We start from the raw sequence: 27,065 nt of genomic DNA, 5'->3' as shown, positions 1-27,065 counted from the left end.
TCTGTATTAAAAAAAAAGAATTTCTTTTAGTTTTTTTCATAGGGAAGATGAGATAAAGACAAATTCTCTTAATTTTTTTTCATTAGGGGAAGTCTTAATTTCTCCTTGGTTTTGAAGGATATTTTGTCTGGACATAGAATTCTTGGTTGACATATATTTTCTTTTAGCACTTGGAATATGTAATCCCACTGCCTTCTGGTTTCAATGGCTTTTCAAGAGAGTCAGCTGCTATTTTTTTTAGACTCCTTGTATATCACAAGTTCTTTATTTTTTTTCTTGCTGCTTTCAAGAAGATGCTCCCTTTGTCTTTATCTTCTGATAGTTTTAATATGATTTGCTTCACTCTGAATCCTTTAGAGTTTATCCTACTTGGAGTTTGTTGTGTTTCTTAGTTTTAGATTGTTTTTCAGCAAATATGGAAAGTCTTTTATCACTTTTAATCAAATAATCTTTCTGTCCCCTTCTTTCCTTCGGAGTCTTCCCCTTATAAGCATAATTGTATGTTTGATGAGGTCTATGAAGCTCTATTCATTTTTCATCAGTGGTTTTTCTTTTTGTTTCTCAGACCGAGTAATTTCAATTGACCTATATATTGGTTTCCTATGGCTGTTGTAACAAATTACCACAAATTTTGTGACTTAATTTCAAAAATTTACCTTTTAACAGTTTTGGCCAAAAGCTGAAATAAGGTTGCTATCAGTGCTATGCTCCTTCTGGAAGTTCTATGGGAACACCTATTTTTGTCCCTTTCAGCTTCTGGTGGCAGCATTCTTTGGCTTCAGATTGTAGCACTGTAATCTCTGCTTCCCTTTTTACATCTTCTCCTGTGTATGTGTGCATGAGTGTGTTGGTGTTTGTGTGCAGTCTCCCTCTAGAATCTCTCTTATAAGAACATTGCAATAACATTTAGAGCCCAACAAGATATTATCTCAAGATCCCAAACTTAATCACATCTGCAAAAACTAATTTTCCAAATAATTTAAAAGTTACAGGTTCCAGTGATAAGAACAGGGGCATATCTTTGGAGCCATTAACAATACATCCCAATATTTAAATTCACTGATTCTTTTCTTTGTCAGCTCAAGTCTGTTATTGAGGCCCTTTATTGAATTTTTCATTTTGGTTGTTGCACTTTTCAACTCCAGAATACATATTTTGCACCTTAAAATTTTTTGGTGTCCTTATTGATATTCTCTATTTGGGGAAACACTCTTCACATAATTTCCTTTAATTCTTCATTTATGGCTTCCTGCAGTATTTTGAACATATAGCCTATTTAGTCTTTGCCTACTAAACCCAATCTCAGAGAATTGTCCTCAGGGACAATTTGTATTAACTTCTTTTTTCCCCTATGTATGAGCTATACTTTTCCTGTTCTTTGCTTTTATCACTTTTGTTGTTGTTGTTGTTGAAAATTGGCCATTTTGCATGAGACAAAATGGCAACTCTAGATATCAGAATCCTTTCACCCCTCAGGATTTGTTGTTGTTGCTATTCTGTTGTCGTTGCTACTGATGTTATAATTGTTCTATTTAGTGAGTTTCCTTGACTAATTCTGTACATTTTGCATTCGCTGTTATATATGTAACTCTGCTCAGTTAGCTTAATGGTCAGCTAATGATTGAACAGAGATTTCCTTAAATTCTCTGAACCAATAAGCCTGTCATCCTTTATTGTGGACCTCTGTGTGTGCCTCGATGTACACCTTAAATGTTCTGGCAAGCAGATCACAACTCAGTCTTAGCTCAACTTCCTGCTTGTGCAGAGCCTCGAGGACAACAAATGATGACAGCTTCTGGTCTCTTATTTCCTGGACAAACATACAGGCCTGCACATGTACATGTCCTTCTAAATGCCTAGGCATATACTGGAATTTTTCAACGCTCACTACAGGCATCTCATTACACAAATTTTCTTATTTTGGGCAACTTTTTATTTGATCCAACTAGTATCACTGCCTCAGGCATCTGCAATATTAAAAAAAAAATGCAGTGACTGGTTCGAACAAATGTCTTGGGGGTGTAACTTTGCCTAATGAGCAGAGGGTCTGAGTCAGGTCAAGTAATGACAAGCCCTATGAATGGTGATTTTCTTTCTTTCTTTTTTCTTCCTTTCTTTCCTTTTTAAAATGAAAGGATTCCCTCCTTTTTAAAAAGATTTTAATTAATTATTTGACAGAGAGAGATCACAAGTAGGCAGAGAGGCAGGCAGAGAGAGAAAGGAAGAAGCAGGCTCCCTGCCAAGCAGAGAGCCCGATGCAGGACTCGATCCCAGGACCCTGAGACCATGACCTGAGCTGAAGGCATAGGCTTAACCCATTGAGGCACCCAGGCGCCCCTGAATGGTGATTTTGTAGGGAAATTCCTGACACATAAAATGACAACTTTCTTAGGGTTTTTTGGAGGAATTTCAAACTCACTCTACTAAGTTGTTTGCTTTCATAGATACCAAGTTTGTGATGCTACTAGTTCTCAAGGCTACCACAGAGAACATGACTGACTGTGGCCTGGAAATGGGATAGCTTGGTCAAATAAGGATTTAAAAAACTTGCTTCTTTTTATCTTTTTTAAAAAGTGGGCTCTATGCCCAGCATGGAGCACAACCCAGGGCACAAACTCATCACACTGAGATTAAGACCCGAGATGAAATCAAGAGCTGGCTGCTTAACCAAGGTGCCCAGGTGCCCCTCAAAAGATTTGTTTCTTAAAGAACTTTAATCCAGGGTGTGTGGGTGGCTCAGTCAGTTAAGTGTCTGCCTTTGGCTCAGGTCATGATCCCAGGGTCCTGAGGTTGAGTCAGGTATCCTGCCCCCCCCACTCAGCAGGGAGTCTGCTTCTCCCTCTTCCCCTCCTCCCCATATGTGCTTGCTCTTTCTTTCAAGAGCAAATACATAAAATCATTAAAAAAAAGCTTTAATCCACAGAAAAGTTGGTAGAACTTCACCAAAGCTTATGGGAACATCAAGGCCATAATTGACTTATCCACTTTCTCAGATATGGTGAGATACTTGGAATATTACATCAAAATCAGACATGCACCAAACTATACCAAAGAAGGGATCAGAGATCCACACAGTAGCTCTACATACAGGAGGCTTCCTCAAAGAGGGCTCACAGAAATGGAATTTCCCATTGAAAATACAACCTAATCACTCTCCCTTTCACCAATTCACTCATGAGTGTATGATAACCATGAGTTATGTGTGCAGTGTGTGTGTGTATCTGCAAGCAAAATTTTCAGATGAAATTATTGTTGGGTAAGTATGCAATTGTTTCCATAGGAAATTCAGCCTGTATTTTGTTGTCATTTGGCAAAATAAAAGTTAATATTTAATTTTTCTTTGGCACAAGTCAGTGATGTAAGTGATAGGCAGGAGCAGCAGAAGTTGTTTTCAGATAAGGAAGGCTGCTACATCAAAGAGGTTGTTGATGGATTCTATATAGTTTCAGAGAGCAGAAAAAGAAAGGCTCATAACAAACTCAGAAAAAGCTACCAGGAACAGATATCAGTTCATATTAAGAATATGGCTTTTGCATCAGGGAGATTCAAATCAAAACCACATTGAGATACCACATTACACCAGTTACAAAGCCAAAATTAACAAGACAGTAAACGTGTGTTGGAGAGGATGTAGAGAAATGGGAATCCTCTTGTGCTGTTGGTGGGAATGCAAGTTGGTGCAGCCAACTTTGGGAAACAGTATGGAGATTGCGTAAGAAATTAAAAATAGAGCTTCCTTATGACCCTGCAATTGCACTACTGGGTATTTAACCCACGGATACAGATGTAGTGAAAAGAAGGGCCATCTGTACCCCAATGTTCATAGCAGCAATGGCCACAGTCGCCAAAGTGTCAAAAGAACCAAGATGCTCTTCAACAGATGAATGGATAAGAAAGATGCGGTCCATATATACTTTGGAGTATTATGCCTTCGTCAGAAAGGGTGAATACCCAACTCTTGTATCAACATGGACGGGACTGGAAGAGATTATGCTGAGTGGAATAAGTCAAGCAGAGAGAGCAAATTATCATATTGTTTTGCTTATTTGTGGAGCATAAGAAATAACATGGAGGACATGGGGGGATGGAGAGGAGAAGGGAGTTGGGGGAAATTGAAAGGGGAGATGAACCATGAGAAACTGTGGACTCTGAGAAACCATCTGAAGGTTTTGGAGGGATGGGGGGGTGGGAGTTGGGTGAGGCTGGTGGTGGGTATTATGGAGGGCATGTATTGCATGGAGCACTGGGTGTGATACATACACAATGAATTCTGGAACACTGAAAAAAATTTTAAAAATAAATAAAAATTAAAAAAAAAGAATATGGCTTTTGGGGAGTTTAGACAGCAGAGGTGCAGGTGATCCTAATTTTGTCTGGTTCCTGGAATTCAACTAGATATTTATCAAATTATTCTGAACACCTGAAAAATCAATTGGATATCTAAGAAATAAATTGGTAAATTCTACAAATAAGAAACTGACCACTTTTTCCAAGATAGGAGGTGAAGAGATGTGAATCCAGGATGATTTTCAGAAGATAAACCATGGAGGGAAGGGAGCCTGCTTAAGGAGATTACCAGAAAGTATTACAAGCAGCAGAAGCAAAATCAGAACTTTTATAAGTCTGCTAAAGTTGGGGATGTCCCTGGCATAAAGGTCCGTGGGTGGCAAAGTGGGCCAAAATCCCACGTGGGACAGTATGGACTCAAGATCCATGGGGTCACAAAAAGAATGGGGGAGCCCAAGTGCAGCAGAGTTTCAGGCATCAGATTGGAGGAGCCAGGTGAAAAGAGCTAGTCTAGGTGCAGACTTTCTGCTTGGTATTGCCATAAACTGCAAACTGCTGCACAGTCATGCAACCACTCTCCCAGCATGGGTCCAGCCAAAGTCAGAAGTGTGGTGAGAACCCCCTCCATCCCTAGGGAGGAATGAAATGAGTCCAGGCCACAAGAGTCTGAAAAGTCTGCAGAATGGAAACTGGGTTGTTTGTGTGCCTGAGATAAAAATGTTCAGTCATAGGCTGGATGAAAACAGAGTTAAGATGGAAACCTGGTAGACAAGACAATTGCTTCTCTATGAGGGCTCACTGAAGAGTGAGGGGAGTGAACTCAGGATCTAGTTTGTTGTTTTGTTCTGTTTTACTTTTTGTTTGACTTAAAAAAATTTTGTTTCCTTTTGGTTTGTTTTGTTCCTACTTTTCTGTTGTTATTTCTGTCTTTTCTCTCTCCTTCATCTATTCATTTCTGGACATAATAAGATGGAAAAACTTACCAAAAAAGAAAGAACAGGAGGTCATACTCACTGCCAAGGATTTAATCAACACAGATAAAAAAATGTCTGAATTAGAATTTTAAAAAAAGTTTATAAAGACACTAGCTGGGCTTGAAAAGGCATAGAAGACACCGGAGAATCCCTTATGTAGAAAGAAAATAACTAAAATCTAATCAGGCCAATATTAAAAATGATATTACCGAAATTCAATCACAAATAAAGGCTCTAATAGGGAGAAGAGGAAAGGCAGAAGAGAGAGTCATTAATATAGAAGATAATATAATGGAAAATAAAGAATCTATAAAGAACAGAGAAAGACAACTAATGGATCATGAAGGTAGACTTCAAGAACTCAGCAATTCCATAAAGCCAAACAATACTTGGATAATAGGGGTCCCAGGAGATAGAGTGAGAGAGAGGGACAGAAGATTTCTTTTTAACATTTTATAGATAAGAAGTTCCCTAAGTTGGGGAAGGAAACAGGCATTCCAGTACAACAGGCACAGAAAACCTCCTTTAAAAATAAATAAAAATAAATCAACATCTCAACATATAGTAGTGAAACATGCAAATTTCAAAGATAAAATGAAAATCCTAAAAGTACCTTGGGACAAGAGGTCCTAAACTTACAAGTGTAGAAACAGAATGCTGTCATCAGACCTGTCCACAGAGACATGGCAGGCCAGAAAAGACTGGCATGATATATTCAACATAAGATATTGGAAACATATGCAGTTAAGGAGACTTTATCCAGCAAGGCTGTCATTCAAAATAGGAGAGATAAGAGTTTCCAGAATAAATAAAAACTCAAGGAATTTGTGAACAGTAAATATTAACAAGAAATATTATAGGGGATCCTTTGAACAGAGAGAGAGCTCTAAAGTAACAAAGATCAGAAAGGAAAAGAGAAAGTATAAGGAAAGAGCAACTTTACAGGTAACACAATGGAACTGAATTAATATAATTCAATAATCACTCTGAATGTAAATGGACTAAATTATCCAGTCAAAAGTTATAGGGTGTTGGGGTACCTGGATAGTGCTCAGTTAGTTAAGCTTCTGTATTTGAGTCAGGTAGGAATCCCAAGGTCCTGAATTGAGCCCCACTTTGAGCTCCTTGCTTGGTGGGGAGACTGCTTCTCCCTCTACTCCCTTCTCATTCTCTCTCTCACTACCTCTGTCTTTCACTCAAATAAATAAGTAAATCTTTAAAAAATACACATAAAAATAATGAATGAATTAATTAATGATATAGGGTATCAGATTGGATAAAGAAGCAAGACTAATCAATATACTATATAGAAGATACACAGTTTAGACAAAAGGCACCACCAGATTTAAAGTGAGGGTGTGGAGAACAAATAAAAGTGCAAATGGACTTCAAGAGAAAGCTGAGGTGAACCATGAGAGACTATGGACTCTGAAAAACAGTCTGAGGGGTTTGAAGTGGCGGGGGGGTGGGAGGTTGGGGTACCAGGTGGTGGGTATTATAGAGGGCACGGCTTGCATGGAGCACTGGGTGTGGTGAAAAAATAATGAATACTGTTTTTCTGAAAATAAATAAATTGGAAAGAAAAAGAGAAAGCTGAGGTAGCAATCCTCATATCAGACAAATTAGGTTTTAAGCAAAAGACTGTGGTAAGTGTTGAAGTGGGCCACTATATCATACTTAAAGGTCTATCCAACAAGAAGATCAAACAATTATACCTATTTATGCTCCTAACATGGCAGCAGACCATTATATCAACCAATTAATAAGCAAGTAAAAGAAACATATTGATAAAAATACAATATTAGTAGGGGACATGAACACCCCATTCAGAGAAAAGGATAGGTAATCTAAGCAGAAGTTCAACAAAGAAACAAAGGATTTGAATGACACATTGGACCAGATGGACTTCACAGATTCATACAGAGAATTTGATCCTAAAGCAACAGAATACACATTTGTCTTGAGAGCACAGGAACATGCTGGAGAATAGATCACATACTGGGTCATAAATCAGGTCTCAACCAATACCAAAAGATTGAGATAATTGCCTGCATATTTTCAGACCACAATGCTTTAAAATTGAACTCAATCACAAGAGGAAATTGGAAAGAACACAAGCACTTGGAGGCTAAAAAGCATCCTACTAAAGAAAAGATGGGTCAGCCAGGAAATTAAAGAACTTAAAAAATTCATGGAAAAAAATGAAAATATAGCTGTTCAAAAACCTTTAGTCTAGAGCAAATGTAGTCCTAAGAAGGAAATATATTGCAAAAACAGCCTCTCTCAAAAAATTAGAAAACTCTCAAATACACAAACTAAACTTAACCTAAGGAATTGGAGCAAGAACAACAAATAAAGCCTAAGTCAAGCATAAAAAAATGAAAGTATAATAATTAGAGCAGAAATCAATGGAATGGAAACCAGAACAGTAGAACAGAATAAGGAAACTAGAAGCTGGTTCTCTGAAAGAATTAATAAGATTGATAAGCCCATAGACAAAATTTTCAGAAGGAAAAGAGAAAGGACCCAAATTAATACAATCATGAATGGAAAAGGAGAGATCACAACCAACACCAAAGAAATAGAAACAATTTTAAGAACATATTATAAGCAAATATATGCCAACAGATTAGGCAATTTGGAAAAAATGGACGCATTTCTGAAAACTTACAAACTACCAACTCTGAAACAGGAAGAAATAGAAGATCTGAACAGATCCATAACCAGCAAGTGAATTGAAGCAGTAATTAAAAACTTACCAAAAAACAAGAGTGCAGGGCCAGATGGCTTCACAGAGGAATTCTACCAAGCATTTAAAGAAGAAATAATACCTATTCTATTGAAGCTGTTTCCAAAAATAGAAATATAAGCAAAACTTCCAAAGACGTCTAAGAGGCCAGAATTACCCTAATCCCAAAACCACACCAAGACCCCTCAAAAAGAATTACAGACCAACATCCATGATGAAAATGGATGCCAAAATTCTCACCAAATTATTAGCCAATAGGATACATCAGTACATTAAAAGGACTATTCAACACAACCAAATGGGATGTATTCCTGGGATGAAAGGGTGGTTCAAATTTGCAAATCAATCAACATAATACATCACACTAATAAAAGAAATAACAAGAAGCATATGAATCTCTCAATTGATGCATTGATGCAGAGAAAGCATTTGACAAAATACACTATTCTTTCTTAATTAAAACTCTCTACAGTGTAGAGATAGAGGGAACATATCTCAATATCATAAAAGCCATCTATAAAAAGCCCACAGCAAATATCATTCTCAATGGGGAAAAACTGAGAGCTTTTCCCTTAAGGTCAGGAACAGAACAGGGATACTCACTCTCACCATTACTGTTCAACATAGTACTAGATGCCATAGCCTAAGCAATCATACAACAAAGAGAAATAAAAGGCATTCAAATTTTCAAAGAAGTCGAACTCTCTTCACAGATGACATGATATTTTATGTGGAAAACCCAAAACACTCCACCACAAAATTTCTGTAACTCATACAAAAATCCAGCAAAGTGGAAGGATATAAAATCAAGGCACAGAAATCAGTTGTATTTCTATGTACTATAATGAAACAGAAGAAAGAGAAATTAAGGAACTGGTCTCATTTACAACTGAACCAAAAACTTTAAGAACCTAGGAATAAACCTAACCAAAGAGGTAAAAGATATGCGCTCTATAAATTACAGAACACTTATGAAAGAAATTGAGGAAGAAACAAAGAAATGGAAAAACACTACATGTTAAGGGACTGGGAAAAAATATTGTTAAAATTTCTATGCTACCCAAAGCAATTTACATATTCAATGAAATCCTTATTGAAATAACATCAACATATTTTTTCACAGAGCTGGGGCAAATAATCTTAAAATTTGTATGGAACCAAAAAGACCAGAATAGCCAAAAGCATGTTGATACCAGGTGGTGGGTATTATAGAGGGCACGGCTTGCATGGAGCACTGGGTGTAGTGAAAAAATAATGAATACTGTTTTTCTGAAAATAAATAAATTGGAAAAAAAATAAATAAGTAAAATATTTAAAAAGAAAAAGAAAGCCAATGCTGGCGGCATCACAATGCCGGACTGTAAACTACATTACAAAGCTGTGGTCATCAAGACAGCATGGTACTGATACAGAAAGAGATACATAGATCAATGAAAAAGAATAGAAAGCCCAGATATGGATCTCAACTCTATGGTTAACTGATCTTTGACAAAGCAGGAAAGAATATCAAATGGAAAAAAAAGACAGTCCCTTCAATAAATGACACTGGGAAAATTGGAATGCAGAAGAATAAAACTGGACCATTCTCTTACATCATACAAAAAGATAAACTCTAAATGGATGAAAGACCTGAATGTGAGACAGGAATCCACCAAAATCCTAGAGGAGAACACAAGCAGTAACCTCTTCGACATCAGCTGCAGCAACTTCTCTCAAGACACTATCTAAAGGCAAGGGAAAAGAAGCAAAAATGAACTATTGGGACTTCATCAAGTTAAAAACCTTCTGTACAGCAAAGGAAACAGTCAACAAAAGTAAAAGCAATGTGTGGAACTAGAGAAGATGTTTGCAAATGACAAATTTACAGTTAAAGGGCTAGATCTATAAAGAACTTCTCAAACTCAACACCAAAAGAACCCCAAATAATCCAGTCATGAAATGGCCAGAAGACATGAACAGACACTTCTCCAAAGACGTGTCTCCAACAAACACATGAAAAAATGTTTCACATAATTTTCCATCAGGGAAATACAAATCTAAGGCACAATGAGATACCACCTCACACCAGTTAGAATGGCAAAAATTACCAAGGCAAGAAAAAAAACAAATGTTGGAGAGGTTGTGGAGAAAGGGTAACCCTCTTACACTGTTGGTGGGAATGTAAGCTGGTACTCCGGAAAACAGTATGGAGGTCCCTCAGGATGTTAAAAGTAGAGCTACCATATGACCCAGCAATTGCACTACTGGGTATTTACCCCAAAGATACAGATGTAGTGAAAAGAACGGGCACCTGCATCTCAATGTTTATAGCAGCAATGTCCACAGTAGCCAAACAGTGGAAGAAGCCAAGATGCCCTTCAACAGATGAATGGGTAAAGAATATGTGGTTCATATATGCAATGGAATATTACTCAGCCATCAGAAAGGATGAATACCTACCATTTGCATAGATATTGATGGAACTGAAGGGTATTATGCTAAGTGAAATAAGTCAAGCAGAGAAAGACAATTATCATATGGTCTCATTCATATGTTGAATATAAGAAATAGGGCAGAGGAGATTATGCTGAGTGAAATAAGTCAAGCAGAGATATTATTATCAATTCTCAACCAATTATCATATGGTTTCACTTATTTGTGGAGCATAACAAATAACATGGAGGACATGGGGAGATGGAGAGGAGAAGGGAGCTGAGGAAAATTGGAAGGGGAGGTGAACCATGAGAGACTATGGACTCTGAAAAACAACCTGAGGGTTTTGAAGGGGCGGGGGTTGGGAGGTTGGGGGAACCAGGTGGTGGGTATTAGGGAGGGCACATATTGCATGGAGCGCTGGGTGTGGTGCAAAAACAATGAATACTGTTATGCTGAAAAGAAATTTAAAAAAAGAAATAGGGCAGAGGACAATAGGGGAAGGGAGGGAAAACTGAATGGGAAAAATCAGAGAAGGAAACAAACAATGGGAGACTCTTGAGTCTGGGAACAAAACTGAGGGTTGTGGAAATGTAGGTGGGTGGCAGAATGGGGTAACTGGGTGATGGGCATTAAGGGCATGTGAGGTGATGAGCAATGGGTTTTTCATGCAACTGATGAATCATTGGACATTATATCAAAACTAATGATGTTCTAGATGTTGGTTACTTGAATTTAAATAAAAAAACCAAATACCATTGTCATTTTTTCACAGAACTGGAAACAACAATCCTATAATTTGTATGGAAATAGAAAAGACTGAATAAGAAAAGTAAAGTTGACAAGGGGCGTTAGAGAGGAGTAGGGAATTTGGATAAATTGGAAGGGGAGGTGAACCATGAGAGACTATGGACTCTGAAAAACAACCTGAGGGTTTTGAAGGGGCGGGGGTTGGGAGGTTGGGATACCAGGTGGTGGGTATTATAGAGGGCATGGCTTGCATGGAGCACTGGGTGTGATGAAAAAATAATGAATAATGTTTTTCTGAAAATAAATAAATTGAAAAAAAAAAGAAAAGTTGAAAAGGAAAACCAAAGCTGGAAGCATCAGAATTCCCCACTTCAAGTTGTATTTCAAAACTGTAATCATAATGAGTATATGGTACTAGGACAAATACCAACCCACATATCAATAGAATGTAATTGAGAACCCAGAAATGGACCCTGAACTCTATGGTGAACTGATCTTCAACAAAGCAGGAAAGAATATCCATTGGCAGAATGAAAGTCTCTTCAACAAATGGTGCTGTGAAAATTGGACAGCTACATGCTGAAGAATAAAACTAGACCACTGTACATAAAGGGCTAGTATTGAAGATCTGTGAAGAACTTATGGAACTCAACACCCCAAAAATAAGTAATCTGGTCAAAAAATGAACAGAAGACATGAACAGACATTTTCCAAAGAAGCCAACAGACATATGAAAAAATGGTCAACATCTCTTGGCATCAGGGACATACAAATAAAAACCACAGTGAGATACTACTCACACCAATCAGAATTGCTAAATTTAAGAGTTTAGGAAAAAAAAGATGCTTGTGAGGATGGGGAGGAAGGGGATCCCTCTTACAGCCTTTTTGGGAATGCAAACTGGCACAGCCACTCTGTAAAACAGAACGGATGTTCCTCAAAAAGTTAAAAATAGAGCTACACCATGACACAGCACCTGCAGTACTAGGTATTTATCCACACGGTAGAATCAGTAATTTGAAGTGGCATCCCAATGTTTATAGCAGCAATGCCCACAATAGCCAAAATATGGAAATAGCCCACTTGTCCTTCGGAAGATGAATGGATAAAGATGTCATTTATATATATATGAATTTCATATATATATATATATATATATATATATATAAAATGGGATGTCATTCATATATATATATATACACACACACATGCATATATACGTATGTGTGTATATGTACATATATATGTGTGTTTGTATATGTGTATGTGTGTATATATACATATATATACATACATATATATATATAATGGGATGTCATTCAGAAATCAAAAAACGAAATCATGCCATTTGCATGGACATCAGTTGAAGTAGAAGGTGAAGTGCTAAGCGAAATAAGTCAGTCAGAGAAAGACAAATATCACACAATTTCACTCATATGTGAAATTTCAGAAACAAAACAGCTCAACACAGGGGAAGGGAAGGAAAAATAAAATAAGAGAAAATAGAGAGCAAGGCAAACTGTAACAGATGCTGAACTCTAGGAAACAGACTGAGGGTTGCTGGAGGGGAGATTGGTGGGCAGAAGGCAAAATTGGTGATGGGCATTAAGGAGGGCATTAATGTAATGAACCCTTGGTGTTATATGCATCTGATGAAGCACCAAATTCTACCCAATCACTAAATTCTAAACCAAGAATATAGTATATGTTAACTAAATTGTATTTAAATAAATAATTTATATTTAAAAATTTATATTTAAATATAAATTAAAAATTTATTTTTTAAAAAAAGATAGCTAAAATTAACAACTGAAGAAACAACAGATTTTGGCAAGGATGCAGAGAATGGAGAGCCCTCTTACACTGTTTGGAGGCGGGTAATGCAAACTGGTGCAGTATGGAGGTTCCTCAGAAAGGTAAATTGGAACTACCATGTGACCCACAAGTTTCCCTACCTGGTATTTAACCAAAGGATACAAAAATAGTGATTCAAAGAGGTAAATTCACCACAATGTTTACAACAACACTATCCACAGTAGCCCAAATATGGAAACAGCACAAATATCCACCAATGGTTGAATGGATAAAGATGATGTGGTATATACATTTAATGGAATATTAGCCATAAAAAAGGAAATCTTGCCATTTACAATTACATGCATGGAACTAGAGTGTATTATGCTAATCAAAATGAGTCAGAGAAAGAAAAATACTACGATTTAACTCATATATGGAATTCAAGAAACAAAACAGATCAAAATAGGGGAAAGGAAGGAAAAATAAAATAAAATAAAATTAGAGAGGGAGGCAAATACTAAGAGACTTGTAAGTATAGGGGAAAAACTCATGATTGCTGGAGGGGTTGTGGGTGGGGGGATGTGGTAAATGGGTTTTAGGCATTAAGGAGGGCACTTGTAATGAGCATTGGGTGTTAAATGCAAGCGATAAATTACTAAATTCTACCCCTGAAACTAATACTACATTATGTGTTAACTTGAATTTTAAGTCGAATTTTGAAATAAAAAAAATGAAATATGGTAAGAAAACACAAAACTTCAAGTTAAAAAAAATCATCCCCACTGTGTCAAAAATGTAAAGAAGTCCTCAGACTGGGTTATTCCAAGACTGGAAGACCAGAGTTCTAGTTGTGGTTTTAGTTGCTCTTAACTTGCTTTGTGACTTTGGTCAAGTCCATTCCCCTCTCTGGGTCTCATCTTTAAAATATGGATGATAGTAATACATGCTGTACTAGCAGTACAGGGTATTAACATAAGTATATAAGCATCAAGAGAATGTAGAAAAGGTGCTTGAAGTGTAAATAATTTTACCATGCAATTAACTTCCTTTACTCTCCTCCTTCTCAACCTTTTCTCTATCTTTTTTTTCATTTTTTAAAGACTTTATTTATTTATCTGAGCCTGAGAGGGAGAGATCATGAGCAGGGGGAAGGGTAGGGGGAGCAGGGAGCCTGATGTGGGACTTGATTCCAGGACTCTGGGATCATGACCTGAGCTGAAGGCAAACACTTAACCGACTGAGCCACTCAGGTGCCCCCCAAATTTTCTCTCTTGCCCATCCCCATTGTCTTCTTATTTCACTCTATTTTTAATTCCTTCTCTCTTTTAATTCCATTTTGCTTTAAGCAGGTCTCAGATTTCCTGCCAGTAGTGTCGTTAGGTAGAAGGAACACAGCCTTAGAGTAAGAGGGACCTGGGCTGTGCATTTTTCTTAGTTGTTGGGCAATTAATTTACCTCCTTGAGCCACAGTTTCATCATTTATAAAATGGGCACAAATAACACCTTCCTTGCAAGGTTGTTGGGAATTGTGGTGGATTGTCTGCAGATATGGCCAGCAATCTCTCCCATCTCTGACAAGTATGTAGCCCTTCCCGTTAGGATATTCCCCACTTCTTAAATCTGGGTTAGCTGTGTGACTTGTTTAGACTGCTATAGTGCAGCAGCAGTATTGCTATATCACTTTCTGGTCTTATGCCACAAAAGGCTCTGTTTTTTACCCTTTGGAAGCCTGGCACCACATGAAAAAATATGACTAATCTACTTAGAAGAGAGGCCAAAATGAGGGGAGGCTGTGGAGGATAAAATACTAACAAGGCATGCGGAAGACTGGGCAGCCCAGCTGAGGTGCCAGACATGAGAGTGTCGACATCATGGATCTTTCAGACCTAGCCAAGCTGTCTGAGGCAACATCACATGCAATATAAATAAGCTATTCCTAGCAAGTCTTGTACAAATTGCAGATCATGAGTGGCTTTAAAGCCACTAAGTTTTGGTTTGTTTCACAACAATAGATAAATGAACCAAGGAAACTAAGTAAGGTAGTAGAACCCCACTGAGTGGCTAACAGGTGTAGATGCTCAACACGTGATTGTTCCTTCCCATTCAGAAGCATCTCTGGGAAATGGCTATCTATTTAGTGGTGTGAAAATTGACTTTTAGAATTAACACATCTGACCTCCAGTGTCCAAGGATGCAGAGCAATTAACCACCTCTCATATACTTATAGGGACCTACTGAGGCCTATACAGGTTAGGATATACCCCCAGTCACACAGCTGAGTGTCCTCCCTTTGCCCACAGTGAGCCCAGGCTACCTCAAAAGCATGCTCATAGATAAACAAAATCTGGGGTGATGACATAATATCAGGTAAGAAAAATAGTATTTCTTTGACTAGTCATTCAATCTATCTGAAGGAAATTAACACTTATTGAGTATTTACTATGCACCTAACATCTCTTACAATAGCCCCAGAAGTGGGTATTATTATATTCTTCATTTTCCCCATGAGGACACTGAGGCACAGAGGCATTTTGGTCAGCTAATGGGTTACTGGGAAGCTATGGGACTACTTAATGTACAGGAGGTTAATTAGGGAGGCCTTGGAATTAACACTTGTAGAGGAGAAACATTAGAGAAGGCAAGGTTGAGCAGAGGGTGCTGATGAACTACAGTCCAGTCTTAATGGAAACCTCAGTCCACCCTATGGAGAACTCTGAAACTAGGATGGTCTTGCTCTGAAACTACAATGGTCTTTCACTGTTGTTCCCTATTATATCTCTATGGGGAACCAGGCCATTGTATTCTTGCATCGGTCACTGGATTCCTAGACCTTAATTTCTAGTTTAGAGATATTTCAACTACTCCTATCATCAAGCCATCCCAAAAGGGAGAATGGCTTAAAGAAATAAAATGATCATAGAGAAGAGTAGAAACATATGGGCTCTAGAATCAAATCTGGATTCAAATCTTGAAATTTCTCTTTAGTTCTTTAAAGCCCAGTTACTTAATCAGTTATTTAACTTATTTATTTATTTAAGTTATATATGTATGTATGTATGTACTTAAGTTATTTAGTATCTTACCAGTTATTCAACTCTGGGCAAGTTATTTAATTTCTCTGTGCTTTGGTTTACCTTTTTGGAAAATGGTAATAAAAATACTTAGCTTGAAAGGTTGTTTTAAAAATTAAATACAATCATGTACATAAAACATCTTGCAGAGTTCTGGCACAGTGTAAATAGTGAATAAATGAGAATTATAACAATAATAAATTATCGTGCACTGGTATGTTTGGTTCCCTTACTTACAGGGTTGAGTGAGTAAAAGTTAAGAGCTACCCAGAAAGGGAAAAGTCACTGATCTTTTCTATTACTTGGTACTTACAGACAATTGTCAGCATTCACTTCAATGAACAAATGTTTATTTAAAAGAATTTGTACAGACATAACACTCTTACTTTCAAAGAGTGGAGGAACTTTTTATAGTATGAATAAAAAAAAAACCACTGGGGCAACTTAAAACTACAGTTAAGAAAGGAAGGGAAAATACCCGCTTTCCCCAGTCAGGGACTGAGACTTGGATCTAAAGACAAGCCCCATCTCTGTCCTTTAAGTCTGAGAGTGACTTGACTAGCGATCTGATTTTGGTAGAGAGGAGAACTGAAGGCCTGGGGAGTCCAGTGCCTTTTCTTTTATAAGGGAAGGCCACCAACAGAATCTATTGGAAAGGGGATAGCCTGCAGCTGACCTGAGCTGAGGCTACCTTACCTTACATAAGAGGGCAGACTCAAGAGAGGGAGAGATGAATGGAAGGGAAGTCCCACCCTTTTACATATGTAAAATGGTCAGCACTCACTTGAATCTCAACTCATGCCTCTAACCCCTAGGATATATCATTGAGTAAATGCCAGAATAATGGTTTTGAACAAAAATGGTATTGAACATTTGGTAAAACAGATGTGCTGGGCCCTTCTCATCCTAAGGTTTCCCTACGGTAGAGCCCAGTGATTTAGGCAGCAAGTTATTTAGGACTTGAGAGGAAACTTCTGCCACTGATTTGAAAAATGAAGGCAGGCCTCAGGATCTCTGGACACACAACCTGTGTTTGAGAACTTCAGCATATCTGGGGGACTGGCATGGAAGTGAACTCCACAATAACAGCCAAGCCTCCCAAATGAATGAAAAGGAGGGCTTGTCCAACTTTCCTCTGGGCCTTGCTTAGATGAGATGAAATTAGGGGGCATATGAGGAAGATATATACACCAAGTCTTCTGGAAAGTCCAGCAAGAAGACTGTTGTCCCTTCAGAGCCTAAGGCAAAAGTACAGGGAGGGGGCACACTGGAGCCTTCACCTGAAAAAAGGTCCTCCTCCAGACCTCAACCCTTAGGCCCCAGGCCTCAGACACAAGAGGAGAGAATCATATCTGGGCCTTCTGCCCTTCCCTCAGCTTCGAACAGGGCAGGGATTAAAATGTGGGTGGGAGAGAAGGGCTCATCAGATACACTGTCACTGGCACCTGAACCATATCTCTTCTTAAGTCAGAAACCCCAAGAGAAGAAAGAAATAAGAACAAAGTGAGAGGGGTCGTGCTTCCATCACATCAAATAGGAAACTCAGTAGAGTTGGGGTAGGGTGGTTTCAAATCAGGACATTAATCACTCTGGCCAAGAGGAAGGGTTATGGTAGCAGAGCTCTATGTGTTCTCCATCCCTTCATTCGTCCTGCTTCCGTTTTGGCTTTTTGGGGTTCCGGGACCTGCTTTTGGCTTTGCACAGAGGACATATAGGTGCATTTCGATGAATTTGTTGATGACATGACAAGCAGGCCTGGTGGAAGAACACAGGATAAAGAAAGTTAGTAATTAGATTCTTCTAGACAATGGTTCAGCTTTCTGATCCCCAAGGGTCCAGAAAGAAATTATGACTTCCCAACAGGAAGAGATTACTACTACTTCTCAACAAGTGAGACCCAAGTAAAGAGGTCAGTGCCAGATGTAAGGGAAGTAAAGGTTATAAGGAGATGAGGGTCAAAGAGAGTTATTGAGGTAAAATATCCAGAATTTGGAAATAAGACAAAATGAGAATTACATAGCATTTTAACATTATATTGGAACATGGACCAACAGGCCCTATTAAGGATTATTTAATTCTCTAGGATAGGTATCAGTAAACTTTCTCTGCAAATGCCAGGAGAGTAAATATTTTAGACTTTTCAGATTACATTGTGTTAGCTGCAACTACTCAACTATAATTGTTCTACATGAAAGAAGTTACAGATAATACATAAACACACACACAAAAAACATGTGTATATGCCAGTAAACCTTTATTTATAAAAACTGGGAGCAAATCAGACTTGGCCTGGGGGTTCTAGTTTGCTGACCCCTGCTCTAGGAGACTGTCCCTTTGTTTGACTATTTACTACTGATCAGGGCCCAAACTGTGACTTATGCTAATAAGCTACAAATGGTTTTTGCCCAGTAGAAATGCAGAATATTTCTGTTCCAAAGAAAAGATAATCACAAAGGTTATAGTTTATTGCCCTGTAGGACATCAACCAGTTCTGTATTTAATTTTGCAAACTTAGTTCAGCATTCCTTTCCTTTTGTTACTATATAGTTATCTGTTTCTCAAATGCTTTTGGAACGAGTTTTGTAATCCTGATGACTACCTCATTAACAACACATTGTCACTATATATTTGCACAGGTCTTATTTCTAACTTTTAAAAATTACGCTTAGGAGAGCCACCAACTTTCCTGCATTGTAGCCCCTTAGGGAATATGAAACAATAAAACGAGATGGTCTGCTATAGCATGTAAACACCAACCCTTCCTCTGTGTCCCAAGCAAAGGCTACTTTAGAAAGGCACCAAATTGGTAACTACAAAGCCCCAGTCCTAGCCTTCCATGGGGCTCCATGAAGATACTTTGCTTCCTCCACAACCCCTAGCCAGTTCACTTACCTTCATAGGTGGGGGCTGCTGCCTAAAGGTGGCTGTCTGCCGAGTGTCCTGCTTTCTAGCCACTTGGAGTTGCTGGGCAGCAGCGGCTGCAGCGGCCAGAGACTCAGGGATGGGGGGCTCCTGAGGCTCCGTCTGCCACTCCGCTTTCTGCTTCTCAAAGTAACTTTGGAGATGAAAGACATTAGCTGGATCATTCTGAAAGCAAGGATAACCTTGCCCCTCTTATAGACTCCATACCACAGAACCAAAGGGGTTGGGCTGTGGCTCACTATAGAATTTCTGCACACTCCCCAGGACAAGGTTCTTCTCATTGGGTATCTGGGCCATTGTCTGCTGGGAAGGGTAATCTTCCTTCTCCTTGGTTTTGACAGATCCAGAAAATAAAGACTACCAGGGCTAGCAAAGTCCTTAAAGGGCATTTGCCTACTGTTCATCCCATGAACCCTTACAATAGTCTCATTAAGTATCCTCAGGCCTTTGTTGACATACTTCTAGGAATATGATGCTCACCACTTTCACAGGCAGCCTGCCCTACTTTAAGAAAGTGTGCTTCTTTCTACTGAATTGAACTCTCTCTGTAAGATTAGTGTAGTTCTTAATTCTGGGTCTTAAGATGAAGCTGCAGGCTAGCCCCTGAAGACCATAAATGCCCAGGCTTCTATGTTTTCAAAGGTTTCTAGACGCCCCTCTTAGACCTTGACTTGCGAGGTGACCTGAGTCACACGCATGCGCGCGCGCGCGCACACACACACACATACACAGTTATAGACACAGTCTTGTGTTATCAAAATTGCACAAAGAATTTTAAAAATTACCTGGTAATACTAGTCTAATCATCCTAACTTTGATACACAGAGACTTGCCCAAGGTCATAAAATGAGTCCGTAACTAACAGGCCTGAAGCTAGGACTGTGTTACATGACTTTTAAATAAGGCTTTATGTGTACATATGCACCTCTGTATTTTTGTGTGTGTATGTGTTTGTATGTGTATGTGTTGTGTGTAAGTTACAGGGACAGGAAATAGGCAGCTTACTCCAACGAGAGCTTCTCCTCCTCTTCACATAGGTCAGGGAGCCTCTGCAGGCCTAGAGTCATGCGTAGGGCATCAACATGTTCCTTCAGTGGCTTATACTCATCATGTAGCCGCCGGGTAGACTCTAGCAACTTATTTAGGTCATTCTCAGACTGTTTGATGGTGTTTTCCATCTGGAACACAGAGTGAGGTAGGTACAAAGAAAAGACACTATCATTCTCTGCAAGGCTCTACAGCTAAGTGAATAAAATAGCCCAGGCCCCAGATCCAGACCAATCTATGGTCAAGTCCTTCATTTACCATGTATTTATTCTATGTGGCTCTTGTCAAGCCTTGTTTTTTTTTTCATCTTTATAAGATGATAACAATAGTTTCTACATCTCTAATCCAGACTGATTTGAGTAAACAGGGAATATTCTCCATTGTCTCTGTGATCTGAGAAACAATAAACTTGAGAAAACTCACTGCCTGGATTGGAAAAAGAATAATAGTATCTACCTAATATAAATCTTATAAAGATTCAGTGACTGAATTTATATCAAGCTCTCAGTAAAGGGGCTACTGCAGAGTAAACTCTCAATAAATGTTAGTTATTATTCAAATATAGCACCTTAAATGAGCACTTAAGAGTTCATTTAGTCCATCCCACCATCATTTTACTGATCAGAGAATTGAGACTCAGAAAGAAGAAACTTCCCCAGAGAAATGCTTCTTAGCGGGAAAGCATAGACAAGACACAGGGCTTAAGCTTCCAAGGCTGGTTTTCAAAATGTAGTCACCAAATCAGCAGCATTAGCATCATCTGGAAACTCATTAGGAATACAAATTCTTAAGCATGGCCCAAGATATATAGAAATCAGAAATCCTGGGGTAGAGTCCAATAATCTATGTTTCAGGAACCTTTTCAGGTGAACTGGATTCATGCTTAAGTTTGACTTCCACTGGCTTAGATTTTCAGCCCCTTTGTGACTAATACTTTGTTATTTGTATTGGATTTGTATACTCTGTTAGCTGGCAGCAGCTCATGAAACCCTGGAATCCTGTGATCTTACGATAGAAAATACCAAGTACCTACTATCCAAATCATAGTCCTATTTCCTTTAAGATCCCAGGCTTGGCAATGTGAGAAAATAAGTATTGCCATAGAAATAAGTTTTCCAAGAATAATAAAAACTCCTTCAAATGTAATTTCTTTTTTGTTTTAAAGATTTTATTTATTTATTTGACAGGCAGAGATTACAAGTAGGCTGAGAGGCAGGCAGAGAGAGAGAAGAGGAAGCAGGCTCCCTGCTGAGCAGAGAGCCCAATGTGGGGCTCGATCCCAGGACCCTGGGATCATGACCTGAGCTGAAGGCAGAGGCTTTAACCCACTAAGCCACCCAGGCACCCCTCAAATGTAATTTCTAAAAAAAAAAAGAAAAATGTTTCTCATTGTCCTAGGCTCTAAGGATTGGAGAGGACTTTATAAGTCAACACTTCCATTTTTCCTCCTGGTGCATCAATTCTGTAGCCCAGACAGGTGATCATTCAGACTATCCTTGAATAACTCCAAAAATTGGGGAACTTATCACCTTAGCAGGCAGTTTATTCCCCTGTTTCAGGCATATCCAAAAGAGAAACTCTAATGAGGGGGCTACACTTTAGTAGGCTGACAAGGATTGTTTAACTTACTTGGAAGATTTGGAGCCCTTTGAGCTAGACCTCAGAGGCAGCTGCCTGCTCTGCATTACTCCAAGGCTATCTCTCAACTCCCAGACTCCCAGGATAAGAACACATTAGTGCTGAAAGAAACCTTAAAGGTGACTAAATCCCTGTCATAGTAAAGTGAGAAAATGGGGCCCAGGAGAAAAAGGGACTTGTCCAGTGATATATGGTCAGTCAGTGACAGAGCCAGAGCTAGATCTCGAACTCCTGGATTCTTCCATTCCATCACAACCGATGCTTACTTCCCCAAGTTGGCCTCAGCCACATCTCAAGCAGAGGCCATAGTACTCACTACTGTCTATTCCTCAAAGGGCCCAGAGGTAGGCTTTGGGAAGCCATCCACATACCACGTTGATATCAGCATGGATCAGTCGGAGTTCCTCCACATGGGCCATCTTCTCCTGTAGCAGCAGGTCCATCTCCTGCTTATATTCCTTCAGGTGCCTCTCCTCTGATTCAAGGGCCTCAAACTCAGCCTTCAAACGTGACTTGATCTTCTCCATCTGCAGAGTCTTGTTCCTACAATTACCAAAAGCAAGAAACAGACGAGCAGGAAAAGAGAGGAAAATGGGAATGGAATATGGACTTAGGCCCTCAGCCAAGTCTATTTTTCTAAGCCATCTTTCTAAGCCTTTTTTTTCTCCAGGCAGATCTAACCTAAAGTCTCCCCCAAAAGTAGATCCTTTATTCTAAGATTGAAGGTCAGTGGGTCTCAAAAGGAGATAATATTATGGTTTTTGTTATTAGACTGATTCAAGAGAGAGCACTATTGGCAAGTAGTGGGCAAGGGCCAGAGATGCTAAATAGACTCTCAGTGCACAGGAAAGTCCCACACCACAAATAACTCCCACCCAAGATGCTAAACATGACCCTTGAGAAACTTTTAGAGGAGCATTGTCCATTAAATTTTCTACAATGATGGAAATGTTCTATATCTATACTTTCCCATACACTAGGCACATGTAGATACAGGGTACTTGAAATGTGGCTAATTCAGCTGAAGAATTGAATTTTGAATTTTATTTAATTTTAATTAATTTAACTTTAAATCATCACATGTGGTTAATTGGACAGCACTGCTCTACAGGGTCCACTCCTCTCTTCCAGAAGAGGAAGGGTAATGGAAAAACTATAGTTCATTTCTTTTCCTAAAAAATAAAACCTGTATATGGTTGTTAAATCCCAATTGTATACTCTCTGGTTTAGTAATCGCACACCTGTGAATTTATTCTAAGGAAATAATTAGAGGAAATAAAAAGTTAATACACAGGAATACTCATTCTGGACTATGAGCAAAATTGCAATATGTAGGAAGCCATTAAAAGAATCACAATGAAGACTTGTGACATGGAAAATGTTGAAGATATACTCAATTAAAAAGTATATACAGTTAGGTTGAATTTTTCAAAGTATACATGCACAAAGTATACTGGCACAGTTTCAAAGACCTTTAACACCATTTGAAGCCTGCCTAAATGAAAGAGCCACAAAGCTTTGGAAGGAGGCTCCTATAGAGCACATGGTTTTCCTCCCACTGGATCTCTGTGCTCTCTGGTTTTTAGGTACTGCCTAGCTGTTATTCATCACTCAGGTTTAGCATCTCCTGTCCTATGCATCAGTACTTGGCTTTCATCTTTGCTCCAGCCCATCCCATGGGTGCTCTTGCTCTACACACTAGACACTGGCCTCTGGCTTTAGCCTGTTTTTGTCTTTAGTTTCTCTCTCCTGTGGATACTGCCTTAAGAGGTGACCATCAGTGGTGCAGAACCACAAAGAGTACTGTATTATGTGGATAGGGCAATGGGAGAAAATTTTTTCTTTATTCAAAACTTCTTTTCATATTATTATATTTTGTTACCTTAGGAAAGGGTAAAAACGTTGGGTGTTATTATCCTATTTGTAAAAGAAAAAAAGAAAGAAATTGAGGTTCGGATATTAACTTCCCCAAGACCACAGAACTAGTAAATGGGATGTAAACACTTGAATGCAGGGCTCTCTAATGCCACCCACTATTCCACACTGCCTAAGTGGGGTTGCCCAGACTAAACAGCATAAACATATTGAGGGTTCTTGGTATACCTGTTCAACTGTCTTGCAAAGGAAGAAACTGATTTGTATTGGTCAATTAACTAACTATTTCGAGTCCCTCCTATCTAGACATCCATTTTCTTCCTCTAGATTACATGCAGAACAATCTGAATTTCACCTATCCTTATCCCAATTTACAGATAAGAAACTAATGAGATTCAAAGTGATACCGTATATCACACTAAGTCGTAGAGCCAGTTTGTGGCAGTGCTCACCCTACAACCTTTTTGTGTATTAAGCACAGCAATATTAGGAAGGGAACACAAGCTTTAGATTCAGATAAATCTGTGTTCTGCCCTTGATTGGTTATTTGTTTTTAGACAACAATAATAACAGTTGTTATATGCAACTGATGAGTTCTTGAACACTACAACTGAAACTCATGATATACTACATGTTGGTTAATTGACTTTAAATTTAAAAAAGGGGGGGCAAGATGGTGGGAGAGTAAGGGACCTCAGTTCATCTAGTACCTCATATTTAGCTGTATATCTATAAAACCATTCTAAACACACATAAATTCAGCCTGAGATGTAAGAAAATACATCTGGAACTCTACAAATGGAAAAACAACAGCTTTTTGCAAGGTAGGAAGTGCAGAATCATGAATCTTCAGGAAATGTTGGAAGATAAAAAGACAGGGGATGGAGCCTCCATAAGCTGGCTACCAGAAGTGCAAAAATCAGAACCATTAGAAACCTTCTCCAGGGAGAGACATCCCTTTCTGAAAAGGGAACAGGGATTAAAAGAGCAGAATTTTACATGCATCACTGTGTTCTCAGGATACCAGAAACAAAGAAAAACAGGGCTGCCTGATCTGAAAGAGTGTCCAAGCAGTGGAGTGGGAAAACTGGTTATGGTCAGTGAGCCCAGAAGGGACTCTCAGCTCCAGTTACCATAAACTGCAAGGCAGACCAGTAGGGAGACTGTTCTCTTCCTAAGCACCCTGAAAAAGACTGCGACATGTACGCCATTTAACATTCCTGGGAGTGACAAAACAGCTGAGCCTATGACTGAGCAACAGCTCTCAGGGCAGTGGTGGTCCCAGAAAGGGTAGTAGGATGGCACCCAACTGTGACCTGGGAGCAGTGAAGCAGGCATGCATGCAAGCTCCCAGTAGCTCACAGTTGCAGACACAAAGTGAAGTGTTGCTCATGGACCCTGGGGGATCTCCCCAGGATAACTGCAGTGGGGGCGAACGATGAGAGTCTGTGAGTTTGTTGAACACAGAAGTGGAGATGGTTTGACTTGGAGGGCTTACTAAAGAAGTATGGTTGACTTGGAGAGTTTACTGAAGAGGGACCATGATCTTGCAGCTCTGGGCCAGAGATCCTGGCACAGCTGGTTTTGTTCTGACCTTCTGCAGAGGTGAAGAAAGCCACTAGGGAATAAAAGCCACACAGAAGACCAGCTAACCTTAAGCCCATCCCCCTGACAAGGGGTGGGGTAACTCCACCCAAGCAAGACACTGGAAAGCCAAAACAGCAGGCCCCTCCCCTTGAAGACAGACAGGAAGAACTGGTGAATGACAGGCTTATATGACTGACAGGACTGTAAAACTCCAGCACCAGGGGAAAACAATATATTGAGTTCCAGGTGTTTCCTCCCAAATCATTTATCCCTTAGTCTAAAATTTTGTATTTCTTATTTTTATGAACATTTTCCCCATTGCAACTAGAGTTTTATTTTACCAACTTATATTTTTAAATTACCTTTTAACTTTTCCCCCCTCACATCCACATTTTATAGATTTATGCCTTACTCTAGTCCTTTTTTCACTATAGCCAAAATTCAATCAGGAACAAGAAGATCACAATGCTTTGTCTACCCTATGAGATTATAGTATCTACCCCCCCTTTTTATTGTTTTGGCTCATCTTGGGTTTATTTCCTTTTCTTTGATGGCTTCAAACCACTCCACATTTTTTCCAGGGTGAATACATCTTGGCTCATGGTTGATATTTTGGACTCTGTTCATTCACTCAGCCATCCTTCCCTGGGCAGAATAAAGGAAAGAACCAGAGGCAGTGTTCTCTGCAACAGAGCTAATCGATATGGATATAAGCAAGATGTCAGAGATAAAATTCAGGATAGCAGTCAAAAAGTTAAAGGCTAGGCTTTGAAGAGTGTAAATGAAAATACAGAATCTCTAAGGGTGGAAATAAGATCTAATGAGGCCAAACTATGCTATGAATGAGATGCAGTTTAAACTGAATGCTCTAACAGCTAGGGTAAATGGGACAGAAGAGAGAATAAGTGATCTAGAGGACAGGCTAATAGAAAGGAATGAAGTGGAGGAAAATAGAGAAAGACAACTAATTGCCCATGAAGGAAGGCTTCAGGAATTTAATAATGCCTTGAAAAAAAACCAATGTCCAAATTACAGGGATCTCAGAGGAGGTGGAGAGAGAATCTAAAAGGTCTATTTGAGCAAATTATTACTGAAAACTTCCCTAATCTTGGGAAGGAAACAACCATTCATGTCCATGAGGCAGAGAGGACCCCTCTCAAAATCAATAAAAATAGATGAACACTCTGACAAATAATAGTGAAGCTTGCAAATCTTAAACCAAAGAAGCTATGCTGAGAGCAGCTAGGGAGACATTTCTTATGTATGGAGAGAGGAACATCAAAATAACATCAGACCTAACCACAGAAACCTGGCAAGACAGAAAGAGCTGGAAAGACATATTCAGGGTACTAAATGAGAAGAACATGCAACCAAGAATATTTTATCCAGCAAGGCTCTCATTCAGAATGGAAGGAGAGATAACGAGTACCCAGGACACTCAGAAACTGAAAGAATATGTGACAACCAAGCTAGCCCTGCAAGAAATAGGAAGAGGGACCCTGTAAGTGAAGACACAACCCATGAGTAATATAGACCAGAAATTTATACAGAAACAGGGACTTTGGGAGAGGGGGGCATGATGGTGACTGAGTGGAGGACTTTATTTCATCTAGTTCCTCAAGTATAGCTGGATATCTATCAAACCATTCTGAATACACATGAATTCAACCTGAGATGTAAGTAGATTTATCTGGATCTCCACAAGCAGAAAAATTACTACTTTTTTTTAAAGTAGGAGGTGTGGAATCTCGAATGTTTGGGGAAAATATCTGAAGAGAAGCAGAGTGGGGAGGAAGCCTCCACAAGCCTGCCACTGGAAATTGATATAACACTGGAGCAAAAAACAAAACAAAACAAAACAAACCCTTGGAAATCTGCCCTAGTGAGAGGCACCCCTTTCTGGAAAGGGCACAGGGGGTGAGTAGGGCTGAATTCTAGGTGGACCATTGTGGTTTC

General features: G+C 39.0%; 1 protein-coding gene across 3 annotated transcripts in view; it reads right to left on the bottom strand.

The window, feature by feature from the left end:
* Positions 1-16,368: 16,368 nt before the first annotated feature.
* The window catches only part of ZC4H2 (zinc finger C4H2-type containing), a 68,254-nt gene continuing 57,557 nt past the window's right edge, over positions 16,369-27,065 (bottom strand). For 2 of the 3 annotated variants that reach the window (XM_044235300.1, XM_044235299.1), the window contains 4 exons: positions 22,019-22,190; positions 19,968-20,140; positions 18,933-19,095; positions 16,369-17,795 (listed from right to left, as the gene is read on the bottom strand). In XM_044235300.1, the coding sequence (XP_044091235.1) occupies positions 17,682-17,795; positions 18,933-19,095; positions 19,968-20,140; positions 22,019-22,190 (622 nt within the window). In that variant the 3' untranslated portion in view covers positions 16,369-17,681. The remainder of the gene's footprint in view (positions 17,796-18,932; positions 19,096-19,967; positions 20,141-22,018; positions 22,191-27,065) is intronic. The other variant, XM_044235301.1, reaches the window with a different exon arrangement.

This window comes from Neovison vison, chromosome X, assembly GCF_020171115.1.
Source record: "Neovison vison isolate M4711 chromosome X, ASM_NN_V1, whole genome shotgun sequence".
In the NCBI taxonomy this organism is placed as follows: Eukaryota; Metazoa; Chordata; class Mammalia; order Carnivora; family Mustelidae; genus Neogale; species Neogale vison.
The sequence above is the reverse complement of the archived record's forward strand: the minus strand, read 5'-3'. Positions and strand labels throughout refer to the sequence as shown.